Source organism: Trichosurus vulpecula, chromosome 1, assembly GCF_011100635.1.
Source record: "Trichosurus vulpecula isolate mTriVul1 chromosome 1, mTriVul1.pri, whole genome shotgun sequence".
In the NCBI taxonomy this organism is placed as follows: domain Eukaryota; kingdom Metazoa; phylum Chordata; class Mammalia; order Diprotodontia; family Phalangeridae; genus Trichosurus; species Trichosurus vulpecula.
This window is the reverse complement of record NC_050573.1, coordinates 241,449,718-241,466,350: the sequence shown is the minus strand read 5'-3', so window position 1 is coordinate 241,466,350 and position 16,633 is coordinate 241,449,718. Positions and strand designations below refer to the sequence as shown.

Here is a 16,633-nt window from a genome sequence, read left to right as displayed (position 1 = left end):
AACAAGATTTTCTTGCAAACAAGATTTGTAGGTTCAGGAACAACTCTCTCTGTTGTACTATGTGTAGAAGGCCACCTCAAAGGATGACGGTGAGAAAGCAAATACTACATAAGTGTTGGTTATGAATATTATTATTAAGCAAGATTATAAGCTAGTTCCCATCTTCCTCCTTCTCAAAACAACAATTTTAAGCCAATCAAAATGTCCTTCTATAGGTGAGTATGATAACAATAAAAGGTATTTATGGAACTAAGGCCACCTTTGGTTTAAAAAGAAGAAAAAAGCCCCCAAAGTGTAGTATGATAGAGAGAATACTGCTTTTGAAGTCAGAAGACCCTGATACTGGGTGACTGTTGCAAAGATGCAACAGAAAAAGATAATAAAAATTATAGCTTGGAAAGCAAGAAACAAGAATCTAAAAATTTGTCCACTACTCAGAAGTCTCACATTTGTCCTTCATAAATGTGACTCAAAGGGAGATAGGGAGAAATAGAATGGGGTGGATTATCTCGAATAAAGGTGGCAAGAGGAAGCAGTTCTGTGGGAGGAGGGGAGAGGGCAGGTGAGGGGGGAAGGAGTGAACCTTGCTCTCATCAGATTTGGCCTGAGGAGGGAATACCATACATACCCAATTGGGTATCTTACCCCACAGGAAAGAAGAGGGAGGAAGATAAAAAAATAAAAGGGGGGGGGATGATGGAGGAGAGGGCTGATGGGGGTGGAAGTAATCAAAAACAAGCACTTTGGAAAGGGGACAAGGTCAAGGGAGAAAATTCAATAAAGGGGGATGGGTTGGGAAGGAGCAAAATATAGTTAGTCTCTCACAACATGAGTATTGTGGAAGGGTTATACATAATGATACACATGTGGCCTATGTTGAATTGCTGGACTTCTTAGGGAGGGTGGGTGTGAAGGGAAGAGGGGAGAGAATTTGGAACTCAAAGTTTTAAAAACAGATGTTCAAAAACAAAAAAAAAAGTTTTTGCATGCAACTAGAAAATAAGATACACAGGCAATGGGGCATAGAAATTTATCTTGCCCTACAAGAAAGGAAGGGAAAAGGGGATGAGAGGGGAGTGGGGTGACAGAAGGGAGGGCTGACTGGGGAACAGGGCAACCAGAATATACGCCATCTTGGAGTGGGGGGGAGGGTAGAAATGGGGAGAAAATTTGTAATTCAAACTCTTGTGAAAATCAATGCTGAAAACTAAATATGTTAAATAAATAAATTTAAATTTAAAAAAATAAATGTGACTCAAGGAGAGTCAAAAGACAGAGCGGTAGTAAACACTCAAATGTAATCATTAAAAAAAAAACCACAAAGCCTATTTTTTTTAAAGATGTTTTGTTCATGCTTTCTTTTATCTTTAAAATTTAATTTTTTTCCAATTAATAAAAATTATTTGCTCTCCCTTCCACTTTTCCCAACATCACAGCCAAAATAAGAAAGTGGAGGGGGGGGGGGGAACACAACAACACCTTATAAGAAATATAATACATAGTCAAGCAAAAAAATTGCTGCACTGGTCACATCTAAAAAATAGTCTCATTAAATACTTGAATCCACCACCTCTTTGTCAATAAGTGAGTGTCATGTTTCACGTCATCAGTCCTGTGGAAACAAAGGTCAGTGTTCTTGACTACATCTTAACACACAGAAAATGACTAAGGACAGACATAGCATTCAATGACTGCATTCATTTCACATTAAGCTTTCCTATGTGAAATAAACTCATTGAAAAGTTACAGCAAAGGATAGACTTCAGTACCAAATTAGGTTAAAAAAAAAAGAGAAAGATGAAATCACAGTAGTAAAGGCTGAAATTACAGTAGTTCAAACCTGACCTACTTAAAACTTGACTCCTAGAAGTACAGACACAGACTATCACTGTTTCTCTGAAGTTTAACCAATGCAAAGAATGGTTGAAAGAGCCCACAAACCACCTCATCAAGCACTTGATCTTGCCAAGGGGAAAAACATGGCAGCCAAGAGAAACACCAGTTAGGAGCACAGACTCATTTGTTGTTTTTTCTACAAGTTCATTTGTAAGAAGGAGGAAAATAATCAATTAGCACTTATTAAGTGATTATTATGTGCTAGGCACAGTGCTACACTGGGATACAAAGACAAAAGGGAAATGAATCTCTGACCTTAAGAAGTTTACATTCTACTAGGAGACTGCATGAACATAATACATACAAAATAAATATAACAGTTTTGGGAGGATGAGATGGAAGAGCAGAAAACAGTTGAGGGAAAAATGCTTCAGAGACCGTGGCTTGAGATTCAACTAAACCAGATTAACCCAAGAGCACACACAGATGAAGCTGAGAGAGAAAACAACAATGATGGGAGATGGAACAGATGTCCAAATGCTTCTATAGTCATTTATTCTCATTAACAATGTTAGTAGAAAAGTGCAATGAAGTTTGAGATATGAAAAAGCAGCTAGACCTGACCAAATACATATGAAATAGAAATAAATGCTGGAAAAAAAATTTTAAAATATTATTAGCATTTATAAACAATATTTAGTGCTTTTAAAGCTGCACAGCTCTTTCATATACATTATTTATTGTGAACCTACCCACCTTGTGAAGTAGGTACAATGTCTATTATTATACCCCTTTTCAGAATAAACTGAGGCTCAGATTAACTAAACAACTCTTCCAAGGTCATAGCCTAGTAAGCATCAGAGGCAATATTTGAAACTGGCCTTCCTGACTCTTAAGTCTGGCACTCTGTCCATTACAACACATTGCCTCTCCTTAAAAGGGATTCAAGGATCAATTTTAAGAATCTACAAATCATGGGGAGGGCTGACTGGGGAACAGGGCAAACAGAATATAAGCCATCTTGGAGTGGGGGGGAGGGGAGAAATGGGGAGAAAATTTGTAATTCAAACTGTTGTGAAAATCAATGCTGAAAACCAAATATGTTAAATAAATAAATTTAAATTTTAAAAAAAAGAATCTACAAATCAGAAAAAATAAACAGCAAAAAAAAAAAAAAAAAGACCAAGAAGATGTCAGATGTACTGAGATACCTGCCTGCTTTATCATCTCTCTATAAAATGTTGATGGAAATGGTGTATTAATTCACTAAGGATCTCCTCACCCAAACCTCCGGAAAGGTTTGAGAAAGCAAGCTTGTGCAAGTCTTCATTTCTCTCCAGGTTGCCTAGGGACTTTCTCTACCATGCCTCAGAAACCTCTTCAACTTGGAAGCTCACTCCAGCCCAGGAATTCACACATAGGAAGTAACCCTTGGGCCCTGCGGCATCTCCCTCTGATTGGATGGCTCTTCCTAAAAACTCCATTAAATAAAGGAATCCAGGCCAGCCAAATTTTCATCCCTCTTCAGGCTGCACTTCAACCTTTCTCTATCATTTCTACTCCCTAGTTTTCCAGTTTCCTTTTATATGTTGTCTTCCCCAATAAAACATAAACTCCTTATTTGTTTTTCATGACTTACACATATTTGTAATTTTTTCTTGCCTTCTCAATGGGTGAGGGAGGAGAAGATGGGAAAGAATTAAAAAATTTCGTGAAAAATTATTTCATTTATTTATAGCAGCTGTTTTTGTGGTGGCTAAGAATTGGAAATCCATCAGAAAAACCTAGACTTACATGAACTGATGCAAAGTGAAGTGAGCAGAACCAGGAGAACATTGTACACAATAACAGCAGTATTTTGAGATGATCAACTATGAATGACTTAGCTCTTCTCAGCAATACAATGAGCCAGGACAATTCCAAATGACTCACGATGGAAAATGCTATCCACATCCAAAGAAAGAAGTGATAGAGTCTGAATGCAGATTGAAGCATATTGTTTTCACTTTTTTTGTAGTTTTTTTTCCTTTTATTCTGTTTCTTCTTTCATAACACAGAATTACTATGGAAATGTTTTATGTGAGTGCACACATATAACCAATATCTAATTGCTTACCATCTTAGGGAGGAAGGAGAGGGAGGGAGAAAATTTGGAATTCAAAATTTTATTAAAAAATGAATGTTAAAAACAATCTTTATGTATAATTTGAAAAAACAAAATACTATTTAAAAGGAAATTTTTTTAAATTGGAAATTGAGGGGATACCCATCAATTGGAGAATGGCTGAACAAGTCATATATGATTGTGATGGAATATTATGGTGCTATAAGAAATGACAAGCAGGATGATTTCTGAAAAACCTGGAAAGACTTACATGAACTGATACAAACTGAAGGGAGTGGAAGCAGGAAAATGTTACATACATTAACAGTAATATTGTATGATGAAGAACTGTGAATGATTTAGTTATTCTCAGCAATACAATGATACAAGACAATCCCAAAGAATTCATGACAAAAAATGCTATCTACCTCCAGAGAAAAAACTAATATTGTCTGAATACAGACTGAAGCATACTTATCTCTCTCTACCCCCCACTTTCTTTATTTCCTGTTTGAGTCTTTTTATACAAAATTACAAATATGGAAATGTTTTACATGATTACATATATATAACCTATATTAGATTGCTTACTGTCTTAGGGAAGGGTAGGTGAGGAGGAGAGGGAGGGATAGAATTTGGAATTCAAAACTTCTTTTAATGTTAAAAAATTATTTTAACGTGTAATTGGGAAAACATTTTAAAAATTTATTTTATTCACAACATAAGCTTCTTGAGAGCAGGAACTTTCTGCTGGTGCTGTATTTATATTCTCAGTGCTTAGCAGAGTGCCTGACAAATAGTAAATATTTATAAAATGCTTGCTGACTAATTTTGCAGAAAATTTCTTTTACAGAAAAGCACATTTTGGTATAAATACAACCTGATTATTGTGAATAATTTCCTGAGTATATTTGTACAACTAAGTCCACTTCTGGTTTTTAAAAAAAATCAAAAAGTGTAGTGTGATAGGAAGAATATTGGTTTTAAAGTCATAAGACCTTGATATTGGATGATTTGCAAAGGTGGAGACAGGAAAAGATAACGAAAATTATTAGCTTCTTTGCTAATATTTTAGTCTATATTTTTATATCACAAAGATTTTGTGAAGTGCTTATGTGTCAGGCACATAAGTAGAGATACAAAAGAAGACAAAAACAGTCCTTGCCTTTAAAGAACACACATCATAATGAGAAAGAGCCATACAAAATAGGTACAAAACAGATGTCAGTCAGCCAGGACCTGTGCTTATCATCAGAGGAAAGGTACCAGAATTAAGAGAGATCAGGAATGCACCCTGCAGAAAGTTGAATTTTAGCTGGGACTTAAAGGAAGCCAGAGAAGCCAGGAGGAAGAGATGAAGAGACAGAGTCTTCCAGTCATGGGAGACAGCCAGTAAAAATGCCCAAAGTTGAGAGATGAGAGTGTTTGTTTAGTGAGAGGAATAGCAAGGAGGCAGTGTCAATGATTGTAGAGTACATGCATGTAATCTGTAAGAAAACTGAAAAGGTAGGGGTGGGAAAAGTTATGAAGACCTCTGAATGCCAAAAAATTTGATCCTAGAGGTAACAGGGAGCCAATGGAGTTAAATGAATTGGGGGGTGGTCACATGAAGACATGTGGTCAGGCATGCACTCTAGGAATCTCAGTTTTTATAGCTGAGTGGAAGATGGACTGGAGAGAGGAGACACTTGTGGCAGGGAGACCCACCAGTAGACTATGGCTAATCTGGAGGAAGGGGGATAGGAAGGACAGAGAAGGCATCAGGGATGGGGAGAGGTAGACAGGAAAGTCGCCCTGCAGAAGATGGAATTTGATCTGAATCTTGAAAGAATCCAGAAAAGCTAAGAGTCGGGTGAGGAGAGAGAGCATTAGAGGCATGGAAGAAAGCCTGTACAAGGGTCCAAACACAGGAAATATAGTGTTCTGTGCAAGAAACGGCAAGTAAGCCAGTATAGCTGGAACGAAAAAGAAACCCCACATTTCTAAAATACCAACATTCCCCAAGTGACTCTATACAGATTGAAGTCAGAGAAAACATCTTAGAAAAATCAAAATTGCAAGTGACACAAAATGTCAATGGGAAGATGTGGCCAGAGTGGCCTTTGTTTTCTTTGAGCGACTCAGTTTATCTCATTGAGCCTTGCTGGGCCATGCCTGGGAGCAGAGAACTTCCTGTGTGATGAGTCATGGGGCTGGCTGAGGGGAGGTGTTGACTCCAGAGCCACACCCTATTGGGTGTTAACCTAGGGGAAGGGGCCAACTCAAGAACCAATTGGCCTGGTCATTCAGGCGGCGCTTGATGATGTCAAAAACTCTGTAAGAGGGGAGAAGACGGCTTGAGGATCTCTCTTTCCTTTTCTGGTTGGCATGGGAGCAGTGGCAAGCATGACTCTGGGCCAGCCCTTGCTCTCGGGCTAAGCCCAGATGTTGGTAACTATGAATTGTATTGGGTCTGTCTGTTGATATTTGTAATTCGTTTGTATTTTGTTCTGAAGTTCAGGATGCTGGTTTTGTTTTCCCCCGAACTAAATGAATGTTCTGAACTTCAGGGTGCTGACTATTTGTTCCCCTGAACTAGCTGACTGTAATCTGCATTTGGCCTGTCTGTTGATGCTTGTCTCTTTGCTCCCCTGAGCTAACTGAATGCTGGCGTTTTCCCCTGAACTAAATGAATGTTGTCTGTATGCTAACTGAATGCTGGATTAAAGTAAGCTGGTCAACCCCTTCATGATGCTTTCCTTGTTTAAGCAGATAAAAAGAACCTGTGCTTTCCCCGGCAGCCTCCTGGGTGCTGGCTGTGGGGGGATCTTATGCCCCCACAGGAGCTGCTAGCTGGATTATTAAAACAGAAGATAAATTGCAAATACAACTAGGCTGCAACATATTACCAACAATGACATATACAAGAAGTTGTGTAAAAGACATTACCAAGGATGTGTGATGGGAAAAGGCAGTGAACTGATTATGTAGCAAACATGAGTGGAAACAGATAAATAGTCCAAGTGTTACACAGGCAATCAAAAAAAAATGTTAAAAGAAATTAAGGAAGACATCTAGAATGCTGAGGAGATCCTTTATTAAAGATCATCAGAAAGACATGAACAAGAATCACATGGAATGCAAATGCCTAGAAAGGCTGACATCTGAACCAATGGAAGGAGTATTCACATAGTAAGTTTACAGATTCATTGAAATATTAACATTTAAGAGGTACACAACATTACATGTGGTCTGAAGGTTTCATGGAGAAAATTATATTTGAGCTAGATTTTAAAGTACCAGTAGTCTTTCAAAAGGGGGATGAAGGAAGAAGAATGTGTTCCAAACAGGAATAAATGGGAAGAGAAATGGAGAAACACCTTGGAAGGGAGGAGTCAGGGAACTGCTAGGTAAGAACATGAGCATTCAAGAAGTATCTCTTATTTCACTGGGTTCTTCTCAATTCTGCAATTTGGGTAGCATGATGTAGTATCCAGAGTACACCTTCTCTTAAGTCTTTAGAACCACATTTTGCAAACAAAATATATTTAGAAAGTGTTGAATTTATAGTCGGAGAATTTGGGTTGAAATCCCAATCTTTCTTGACTTAGTGGACACTACTAAAGTCAAACTCTTAACAATTCAAATCCTGCCTCTGACATTTGGTAGCTATGTGATCATGAACAAGTCGTTTAAGATCCGCAATTTCTGCATCAATAAAATTGTAGGTCAGGCCTAAATCCGGCTGGTCTGGTGGTTCAAGATTGGGACTGGAGTTGGAAGGAAACGAGGCCCTCACAGAACATCTAACATTAACATAAAAGAAATTTATTTAATAGCATAGAAAAGATATTCGGAAAGGATACAGCATTGATTCAACTGGGCACAGCTCTCTAGCCTTTGAATTTGCCAAAGTATTAAGATCTAGTCAGCAGAATGTGGTTATAGGTAACGAGTCCCAATTCCTCCAGCTTTTATACTGTTTCAAGCAGAAAGCTACATCCACTGTTTGGGCCTAAGTCCTCTGAACCAATTAAATCTCCAGGACACTTCCACTGTCTTTTAGGGGAAAACTAGCTCAGCCTATATGGCAAGGACTTTCCATTCTTTTAAAGATGTTGTTCCTACCACAGTCGTAAAGAGGAAACAGCTTTCCAAACATTAAATTGTTACATAAGCATGAGTTATTATTACCTTTGTGAAGTGGAGCCAATTTAGGCTCCAGTTCCTTTATCTTTAAAATTTGTGAGTTGGACTACATCATTTTTGAGGTGCCTCTTGATCCTGTGACCTTTAGACACAAGAAAAGGCTGTTTTCCTGCTCTTTTGTCCTGCTGAAAACAAACAGCTGTCTCCTCCCAAGTTGTTTTCTGTTCTTGGGCTTCACAGAGCTGGGGCCTCATCCTTCCTTTCTGGATAGTCTCCCCACACTCTTCCTTTCCCTCACTGACCAGACTCAATGTTTTGGCAACTTTCTTACATATATATATATATAGCTTTCATACAGTAATAAGAGCAGCTGACATGTAAGGTTTATGCATATTCTCAACTGATACTCATAACAATGCTTTGAGGAGGGTGCTATTATTGGCCCTATTTTCAGATGAAGAAACAGGCTCAGAGAAATTCAAAGTCTCCCTCAGAGTTGTACAGCTAATAAGTGTCCCAGGCAGGATTCTACCCACAATACCAAGCAGGGCTGAAATTTGAGTGCATGTTCTCTGACTACAAATTCACCATTCTTTCACTGTTTTGGTAGTGTAGTGGCTTTGAGGACTAAGGAAAGGTGGAGATGTACTCTTCTACTTCCCAAATTGCAGAACTGGGTAGAATCCAATTGAAAGCTCATGCTCTCAGTCAACTGCTCCCTAGCTTCCCCCACACATGCAAGAGAAATGAAATATTGGTAATTGCCCTTTAACTATCCCAAGCTACCTCTCTGCTAAAGGTGCTTTGTTGTTGTTGCTCAATCAATTCAGCTGTGTCCAACTCTTTGTGACCCCATTTGGGGTTTTCTTGGCAAATATACTAGAGTGTTTGCCATTTCTTTCTCCAACTCATTCTACAGATGAGGAAACTGAGACAAACAGGGTTAAGTGACTTTCCCAAGGTCACAAAGCTAGTAAGTGTCTGAGACCAGATTTGAACTCAAGTCTTCTAACTCCAGGTCTAGTGCTCTATCCATTTTGCCACCTAGCTAACCCACTAAAGGTGCTACAGAACAGCAAAATTACTAAACAGTAAGAAGCTGGGGTGTGTGAGGCAGACAAAAGGAAAAATATCCACAAAGCTATCTTGTTCTAAATAATCAGCTACATCTAACTTAGATTTTTGTTTTCAATATTTTCATTGTCAACAAGGCCATGGAAAAGGTTTGTTTTAATAATGCTAACTTATACCACTAATTTGTACCTAGTGTGGATTAAATCCTGTCTCCTGAAAATTAAGATGCCTGAGGAGGCAAGATAGTGGAGTAGCAGGAAGAAATAGAGACCAGCTGGCCCACCAAACCTCTTCCACAAAGATCTAGAAAAGACACATGACTGAATTCAGATAAGGAAACCCAAGAAAAAGTCACAGTGAGTCACTTTTCCAGCCCAGAGAGGCCTGCGGAGACAGAGGGGCCTGCACACAGTAGAGATAAGATGCAGCCAGAAGCATGCTAGAAATGAAGACCGGGAAGTGAAAGAGAGCTGAGCCTAGGCAACAAGGCAGGAAGCAATGGGGCAGAAAGCAATTGAAGAGAATTGCTAAACTAGCACAGCGGCAGAAACAGGTGCCTTCGGGCAACTTTGTCACCCCCTAAACAGTTCAGGTCAGAGGTCCAGAACAGAGAGGGGTGATCTGGGACAGAGAGGTTAGTCCAAGGCCCTAGCTGAGAACTAAGCAAGGACCAATTTCAAGAATCAAAAATAGCTGTGTGGCTCTGAAACCAAAAGTGGGAACTTGTTTCTAGCCTACAGCTCAGAGTAGAAACTCAGAGGAAAATAATGAGGTCAGAAATCTCAGAGCAAAGAGAAAACTGCAATCCAATCACTCTGAACCTGCAAAGCCTCCTAGCAGGCTAGTGGCTGATTCCAAAAGCAGTCTACTGAAACTCCCAAAGATTATACACTATAACCAGGCGAGATTTATACCAAGAATGCAGGGCTGGTTTAATATTAGGAAAACAATAAATACAATTGACCATATTAATACCAAAAACAACAAATAACCCCCAAAAAATCACATGGTCATATCAATAGGTATAGAAAAAGCTTCTGACAAGATACAAGACCCATTCCTGTTAAAAATACTAGAAAGCTTAGGAATAGTTTTCTTAAAATGATATGTTTTATCTATCTAAAACCAAGACCCAGCATTACCCATAATGGAGATAATGGAGAGGCATTTCTAATAAGATGAGGGTAAAGCAAAGATGGCCATTATCGCAATTACCATTCAACATAGTGCTAAAAATGCTAGCTATAGCAATAAAAGAAAAATAAATTTTAAAAGTAAGCATAGGCAAAGAGAAAACAAAATGATCCCTTTTTGTAGATATGATAGTTCACTTAGAAAACCCTAGTCAATTAAAAAACTAACTGAAAGAATAATTTTAGAAAAGTTACAGGATATAAAATAAACCCACACAAATCATCAGCATTTCTGTGTATTACAAACAAAATGCAGCAGAAGAGACAGAAAATTTCCACTTAAAATAATTACAGCCCGTATCGAATACTTTTAAGTTTAAATGCCAAGACACACACAGGAACAATATGAACACAACAGAACACTCTTTATACAAATAAAAGCAGATACAAATAACTGGAGAAATATTAATTGCTTAAAGGTAAGCCTAGCAAATATGATAAAAATGACAATGCAACCTAAATTAATCTACTTACATGCCATACTAATCAAACTACCAAAGGATTACTTTAGAGAACTAGAAAAATAATTTTAAAGGAAGCAAAGGTCAAGAATATCAAAGAGATTGGCAGCGGGCGGGGGGGGGGGGGGGGGGGGGGGGGGGAGGGCGGCGGGGAAGCTACATTAGCTCACAAACTATACTACAAAGCCACAATCATTAAAAAAAAAATTTGGTACTGGGTAAGAAATAGATTGATCAGTGAAAGAGATTAGGTACACATTGCAGAGGCAATCAGTATAGTAACTTAAGTGTTTGATAAACCCAAGTTGTTGGGGCAAGAACTATCTGACAAAAACTGCTGGGAAAACTAGAAAGCAGTGTAGCAGAAACTTGGTATAGACCAACATCTCAAAACACATATGCCAATCTAAGTGTCAAATGATATATGCTATAAACAAAAGGGTGACATCATAAACAAATCAAAGGAGCAATTAAGAAACTGTCAGATCTATGGACAAGGAAGATCTTTTCACCACCCAGCAAGAGATAGAAAGGTTCAAAGGAGGTAAAATGAACAATTTTGATTACATAAAAGTTTTTAGAGAAACAAAACCAATGCAGCTAAAGTTGGAAGAGAAGTGGGAAATCATGGAGTAAAAATAATCTTTGTAGCAAGTTTCTCTGATAAAGTTCTTATTTCTAATCTATAACTGATTAAAATTTATAAGAGCCATTCCCCAATTGATAAAGGATCAAAGGATATGAATAGAAAGTTTTCAGATGAAAAGTCCAAGTTATCAACAGTCACATTAAAAAAGTTATAGATGACTAATAATTAGAGAAATGCAAATTAAAACAACTCTAAAGTACCAACTCCCACACTCACCATATTGGCTAAATTAGTAAAAAAGGAAAATGACTAATACTGGAAGGGCTGTCAGAAAACAAGTACATTAATACATTATAGGTGGTAGAGCTATTAACTGGTCTAGCCATTCAAGAAAGCAACTTGGAATTACAGTATGCCCAAAAAGCTAATGAATTGTACATAGCCTTTGACCCATCAATACCACTACTAGGTCTTTACCCCAAAGAGATCAATGAAAGGTCCCATATGGACAAAAATATTTATAGAAATTCTTTTCATGGTGGTAAAAAATTGGAAGCTGAGAGGGTACCCATCAATTGGAAAATGGCTAAACAAGTTTCAGTTTATATATGTGATGGAATTGTGCTATAAAAAATGATAAGAGGAATGGTTTTAGAAAAACCTGAGGACTTATATGACCTGATGCAAAGTGAACTGAGTAGAACCAGAACAATTTATATAATACAATAGACAAACAACTTTGAAAGATTTGAGTACTCTGATAAACACAATGGAAGTAACCATAGTTCCCAAGGACCCACAATGAAAGTTGCCATCTACCTCCACATGGAGAGGTGATATACTCGGTGTAAAATGAAGCAGATTTCTTTTGGACGCTGTTAATATGGGAATTGTTTTGCTTGATTATAAGTATATGTAATAGATTTTGTTTTACTTACTTTCTCAACAGACGGAGGAGGAGGATAAGAGAGAATTCAGAATTCAAAATAAAATAAAACTGAACTTAAAAGAAATTAAGGTAGTCGGCTTACAAATTACGGAGAAGCAATAAAATTCCTAAGCAAGGAGCAATTAATACAACAGAATGCCAAAGAAGATGCATAGTGACACCTATTCATAGGAGCCTCCTAGAAAAATGCAAACTAGGTAGTACCATAGTAGATACTCATCTTCCGGAATTCAAATTCAGCCTCAGACACTTAGTAAGTTTTGTGACTCTAAGCAAGTCACTTAACCCTGTTTGCCTCAGTATCTCATCTGTAAAAATGAGCTGGAAAAGGAAATGACAAAACACTCCAGTATCTTTGCCAAGAAAGCCCCAAAAGAGGTCACAAAGAGTCAGACATGACTGAAAAATGACTAAACACACAAAACATACAGAAAAATGCAAAATATGGGCAATCTTACAACATATATAAAATTCATAGTTTTAAAAAAACACACACTTCAAAGTCTACAGCTTGTGTAAGGAAAAAATTAATGAGTCACCACAAGCAACTTTAGTTTTACATCTGGTAGATTTATTGCCTCCCACTGCTAGAGTTGATAGTGATTTCCAAAGGATCCACCACTAATGAAAAATGGTTATTAGAAGAGTGGGTAATCAACTCCACCAAATGCTAACAACATCAAGCTTTTCTATTACCTGCCTATCTTGAATCCCTTTTCTGTCTTTCTCCTCATGTTATTATATGAGTATGACTGTCTCACAAGATGAGGGAAGGTATATAAAGACTGTGATCTGTAAATGGCAGAGGGTATTATGACAGAAATGAAATGACAGCACAGATCCTTAAAATAATCAAAGGATGACTGTCATAAAATACTGCAAAATATTTAAAATTATTTTAAGCGTGTTTTTGCCCCTAAGGAGAAGTATTAACATTCTCTAAAATCTCATATAAAACTTGCATTATCATTTGTATAGTTTGTCTCCTCTAGACTGTAAGATCCTGGAACTCCAAGGATTATTTATCTTTATCTTTCACCGAACAACCTAGCCACCCAACAAAATTTTATTGAATCATTAAGTCAACCCCAAGATAATACCATATAAATGTATGTCAGATAGGATGACAAGCTCTTTGAGGGCAAGACACAGCGTCTAAATGCTCTGTAAACCTCATGACTTGCAATAAAATGTCAATAGTCTCTGATGCTGGTTTATTTTTCAGAGATTTATTTCACACTACTCTCCTTCAGCATACGTGCTGTTCCCCAAGACCAATATTCTATCTTGAATCCTCAAATTATCAGGTATTTTACTTACTGTTACATGTTATACGTAACATGTTACTGTTACATATTATATACACCAGTAGAACATTTATTCCTAGAGTGCAGTGTTTTGTTACTTGGGGGGGGGCGGGGCGAGGAAGAGTTATCCCCAACAGCTTGGACAGCTCCTTGCATTCAGTAGGCACTTAGTAATTACTTGTTTAATCAAATTAAAAAGACACCCAATAGTAAATATTTGGAAACCTGTGTGTATAAATACTGCTCTCACTTGCCAAAGTTCTCACATTTTCAAGTAAATCTAGGAATAAAGGTCTGTAATTTCTTTGTTTTAAAAAGAAAAATCCCTGAACTACACTGATTTATAATAAAATGAACGGATGGGATGAATGGGATCAGTTGCAGAAAATAATACTGAATTATGTGCAAAATTAGTTTGTAAATCAAATGAATATAAAATACAAAAAAAAATCAGGTAAGGCTCTATCTGAAATTTTTGTTTTCAGGAAGATGTAATTATAATAACCAATATAAGTACACATCACCAAATGTGCTATACATAATCTTTATAGTTTAGCAAAGCTATACATAATCTTTAAAATTTAGAAAAGCATACCACTACATAACACTTTAATGATATTGCATTAAGCTGTTATTTAATTTCCCTACAAACCTACAATTATAGCTACATCCCAGGGGTCCCTACAAATGGCTGAGCTGTGCTAAGGACATAGTTTTGAGCAACCATCAAAATATAATTTCATTTTGTATTTCCTCAAAATCAGTTTATCTGAATAATTTAAAAATTTTAAAATATCTATTCCTATCTGATCACAATATCTGTCACCCACTTCAAGATCACAAACTATATCCTTACCTTCCTTCAAGTCTCAGCTAAAAGCCCACCTTCTTGAAAAGCCTTTCCCAGTCCCGTTTCATGATGATAATTTCCCTTTGAGATTACCTCCAATTTACCCTGTATATAGTATATCTTGTCTATACTTGGTGGTTTGCATGTTGTCCTCCCCCATTAAAATGTGAGTTCCTTAATGAGAGGGGCTATTTTATTTCTTTGGTTTAGTGCCTGGGACTACTAGCCCTTAACAAATGCTTGTTGACTTTTAGTAAAACTTAAGCATTACAATTTAGGACAATCTCATTATTTAGTAAAACTTAAGCATTACAATTTAGAACAATCTCATTATTTGAAAAATAATGGGGGGACCCTCAAAATTTGAAAAAAAAAATTTCAAATCTTTGGAAAATGAGTGTAACTTTGATTTTCTTTTTTACTACTAGAGAACATTAATGGTAAGGTTATAGCAGACTACGACAAGAGAACGGCTATTAATTCAACACGTAAACTCTTCACTTCATAAATATTACGTTAACTATTAAATTCCTGTGAGCATAATACATTTTCATATGAAAGTCTTGCTAAATTCAGAATTTTTAAAAATGGCTTTTTTTTTTAAAAACAGCCTCACTAATTCTCAGACTTAACAATATTGGATCTGTTGACAAGGACACTAACCAAAAAGGCTACGCAAAAGACCACTTGGGATGTCAAAATAAGTAAACAAAGAAAAAGAAAAAACTCCACAACTTTTTCAATTCCCACCTCCCCGCCTCCCGCCCCAGGATCTCTTCAGATACCAAACACTGCGTGTAGACAATTCTACAACCTTTCAACGACTATTCCGCCACGAAGCCACTCCACGAGATGAAGCGGAAAAACCTCTATTATCCCAACAAATCCAGGGTCTCAGACTACCCCCCCCCCCATTCAGCAAGACCAATGGAAACTAGCCTGCCATATGGCCAAGCAACGCCCCCCTTCCACACACTCACATACCAGTGAGTTATCACTGATTAATCTCAAAAGCTTATTTGCATTAGACTGCCGGCGAGCCCCTTCCCCCGGGAAGGAGGGGAAAATCACAGGCCACCTGTCTTACCAGGAGCTTTGTGTGGTCGGGGCATGGACACAGCCCGGGGAATGGGGGTGGGAGTCCATTCCCCCCCACCCCCCGCGTGGCTCCCGACCCCTCCCCCCATCCTCCCCGGGACCGCGGCCGCTCCCGGGCTCACCTGTGGGGGCACTGTCCAAGATGCGGAGGTCGTAGGCCCCGGAGCAGCGGTAGTTGGCGGCGGTGCCGTTGTCCCACACGACCACCACCTCTTCGGGGCTCTCGAAGCTGCGCACAGTGCCCACATGGCCCTCGCCGCCGTCCTGCTTCCCCCACTTCCAGTCCGGGCCCCGGACCACCCGAGCCCCGACCCCTTCCACCATCACCCGGTTGTTCCGGGAGTTACTCATCGGGGCCCGGGCGGGGGGCTCCGCTGCTGCAGCCGGGGGGCCCGTGAGGGAGCCGGGCCGAGGCCGGACGCTCGGCGGCGGCGCCGGCGGCGGCTGCAGCAGCGAAGCCCGGGGGAGGCGGGGGTTGCTCAGCGGGGCGGTGGCGCGGTCACCTCGGCGAACGCACCCGCTCCCCAGCCGCCGCCGCGGCCGCTGCCACCGCCGCCCCGGCCCCCGCTCGGGCCTGAGCCCGGCTCCCGGCTCGGCGGCGGGGGGCTGCGAGAGGGAAGGGGGGCGTGGGCGGAGACTCCCCCGCTTCCTCCGGGCTCCGGAGCCAGGCTACAGCGACAGCCGCCAGGAGACAACGCTATCCCCCGGCCGGGAGCGCGGGGGGCGGGCGACCGAGGGGGAGCCTTCGCCCACTGAGGAGACGGGGGCGGCGGAGGGGAAACTTGGCAGCTGGACTCTGTTCTCCCCGGCCCCGTCGCGCCGGGGCCGGCTCCTAACAGCCGCCGCCGCCGCCTCCAGCTCCTCCCCCGCGGACGATGGTGGCGGGGGAACCTCCCAGCGTCGAGCCAGCGCTCGCGGCCAACGCGTCCCCGCTCCCAGCCCCCGCGCGCACGGCGCCGCGCTCCGCCCCGCCGCGGCCTCCCCGCCGTGAGCTGCAGCGGAGCGACGGCTGCTCCACATCCGGGGACTGACGCACCGAACGCA

The 16,633-nt window shown here is 39.9% G+C and overlaps 1 protein-coding gene across 1 annotated transcript in view; it reads right to left on the bottom strand.

Moving 5' to 3' along the window:
* The window catches only part of MIB1 (mindbomb E3 ubiquitin protein ligase 1), a 152,653-nt gene extending 136,671 nt beyond the window's left edge, over positions 1-15,982 (bottom strand). Inside the window, exon 1 of the mRNA XM_036767680.1 lies at positions 15,712-15,982. Within this exon, the coding sequence (XP_036623575.1) occupies positions 15,712-15,940 (229 nt within the window). The 5' untranslated portion in view covers positions 15,941-15,982. The remainder of the gene's footprint in view (positions 1-15,711) is intronic.
* Between the last annotated feature and the right edge of the window lie 651 nt (positions 15,983-16,633).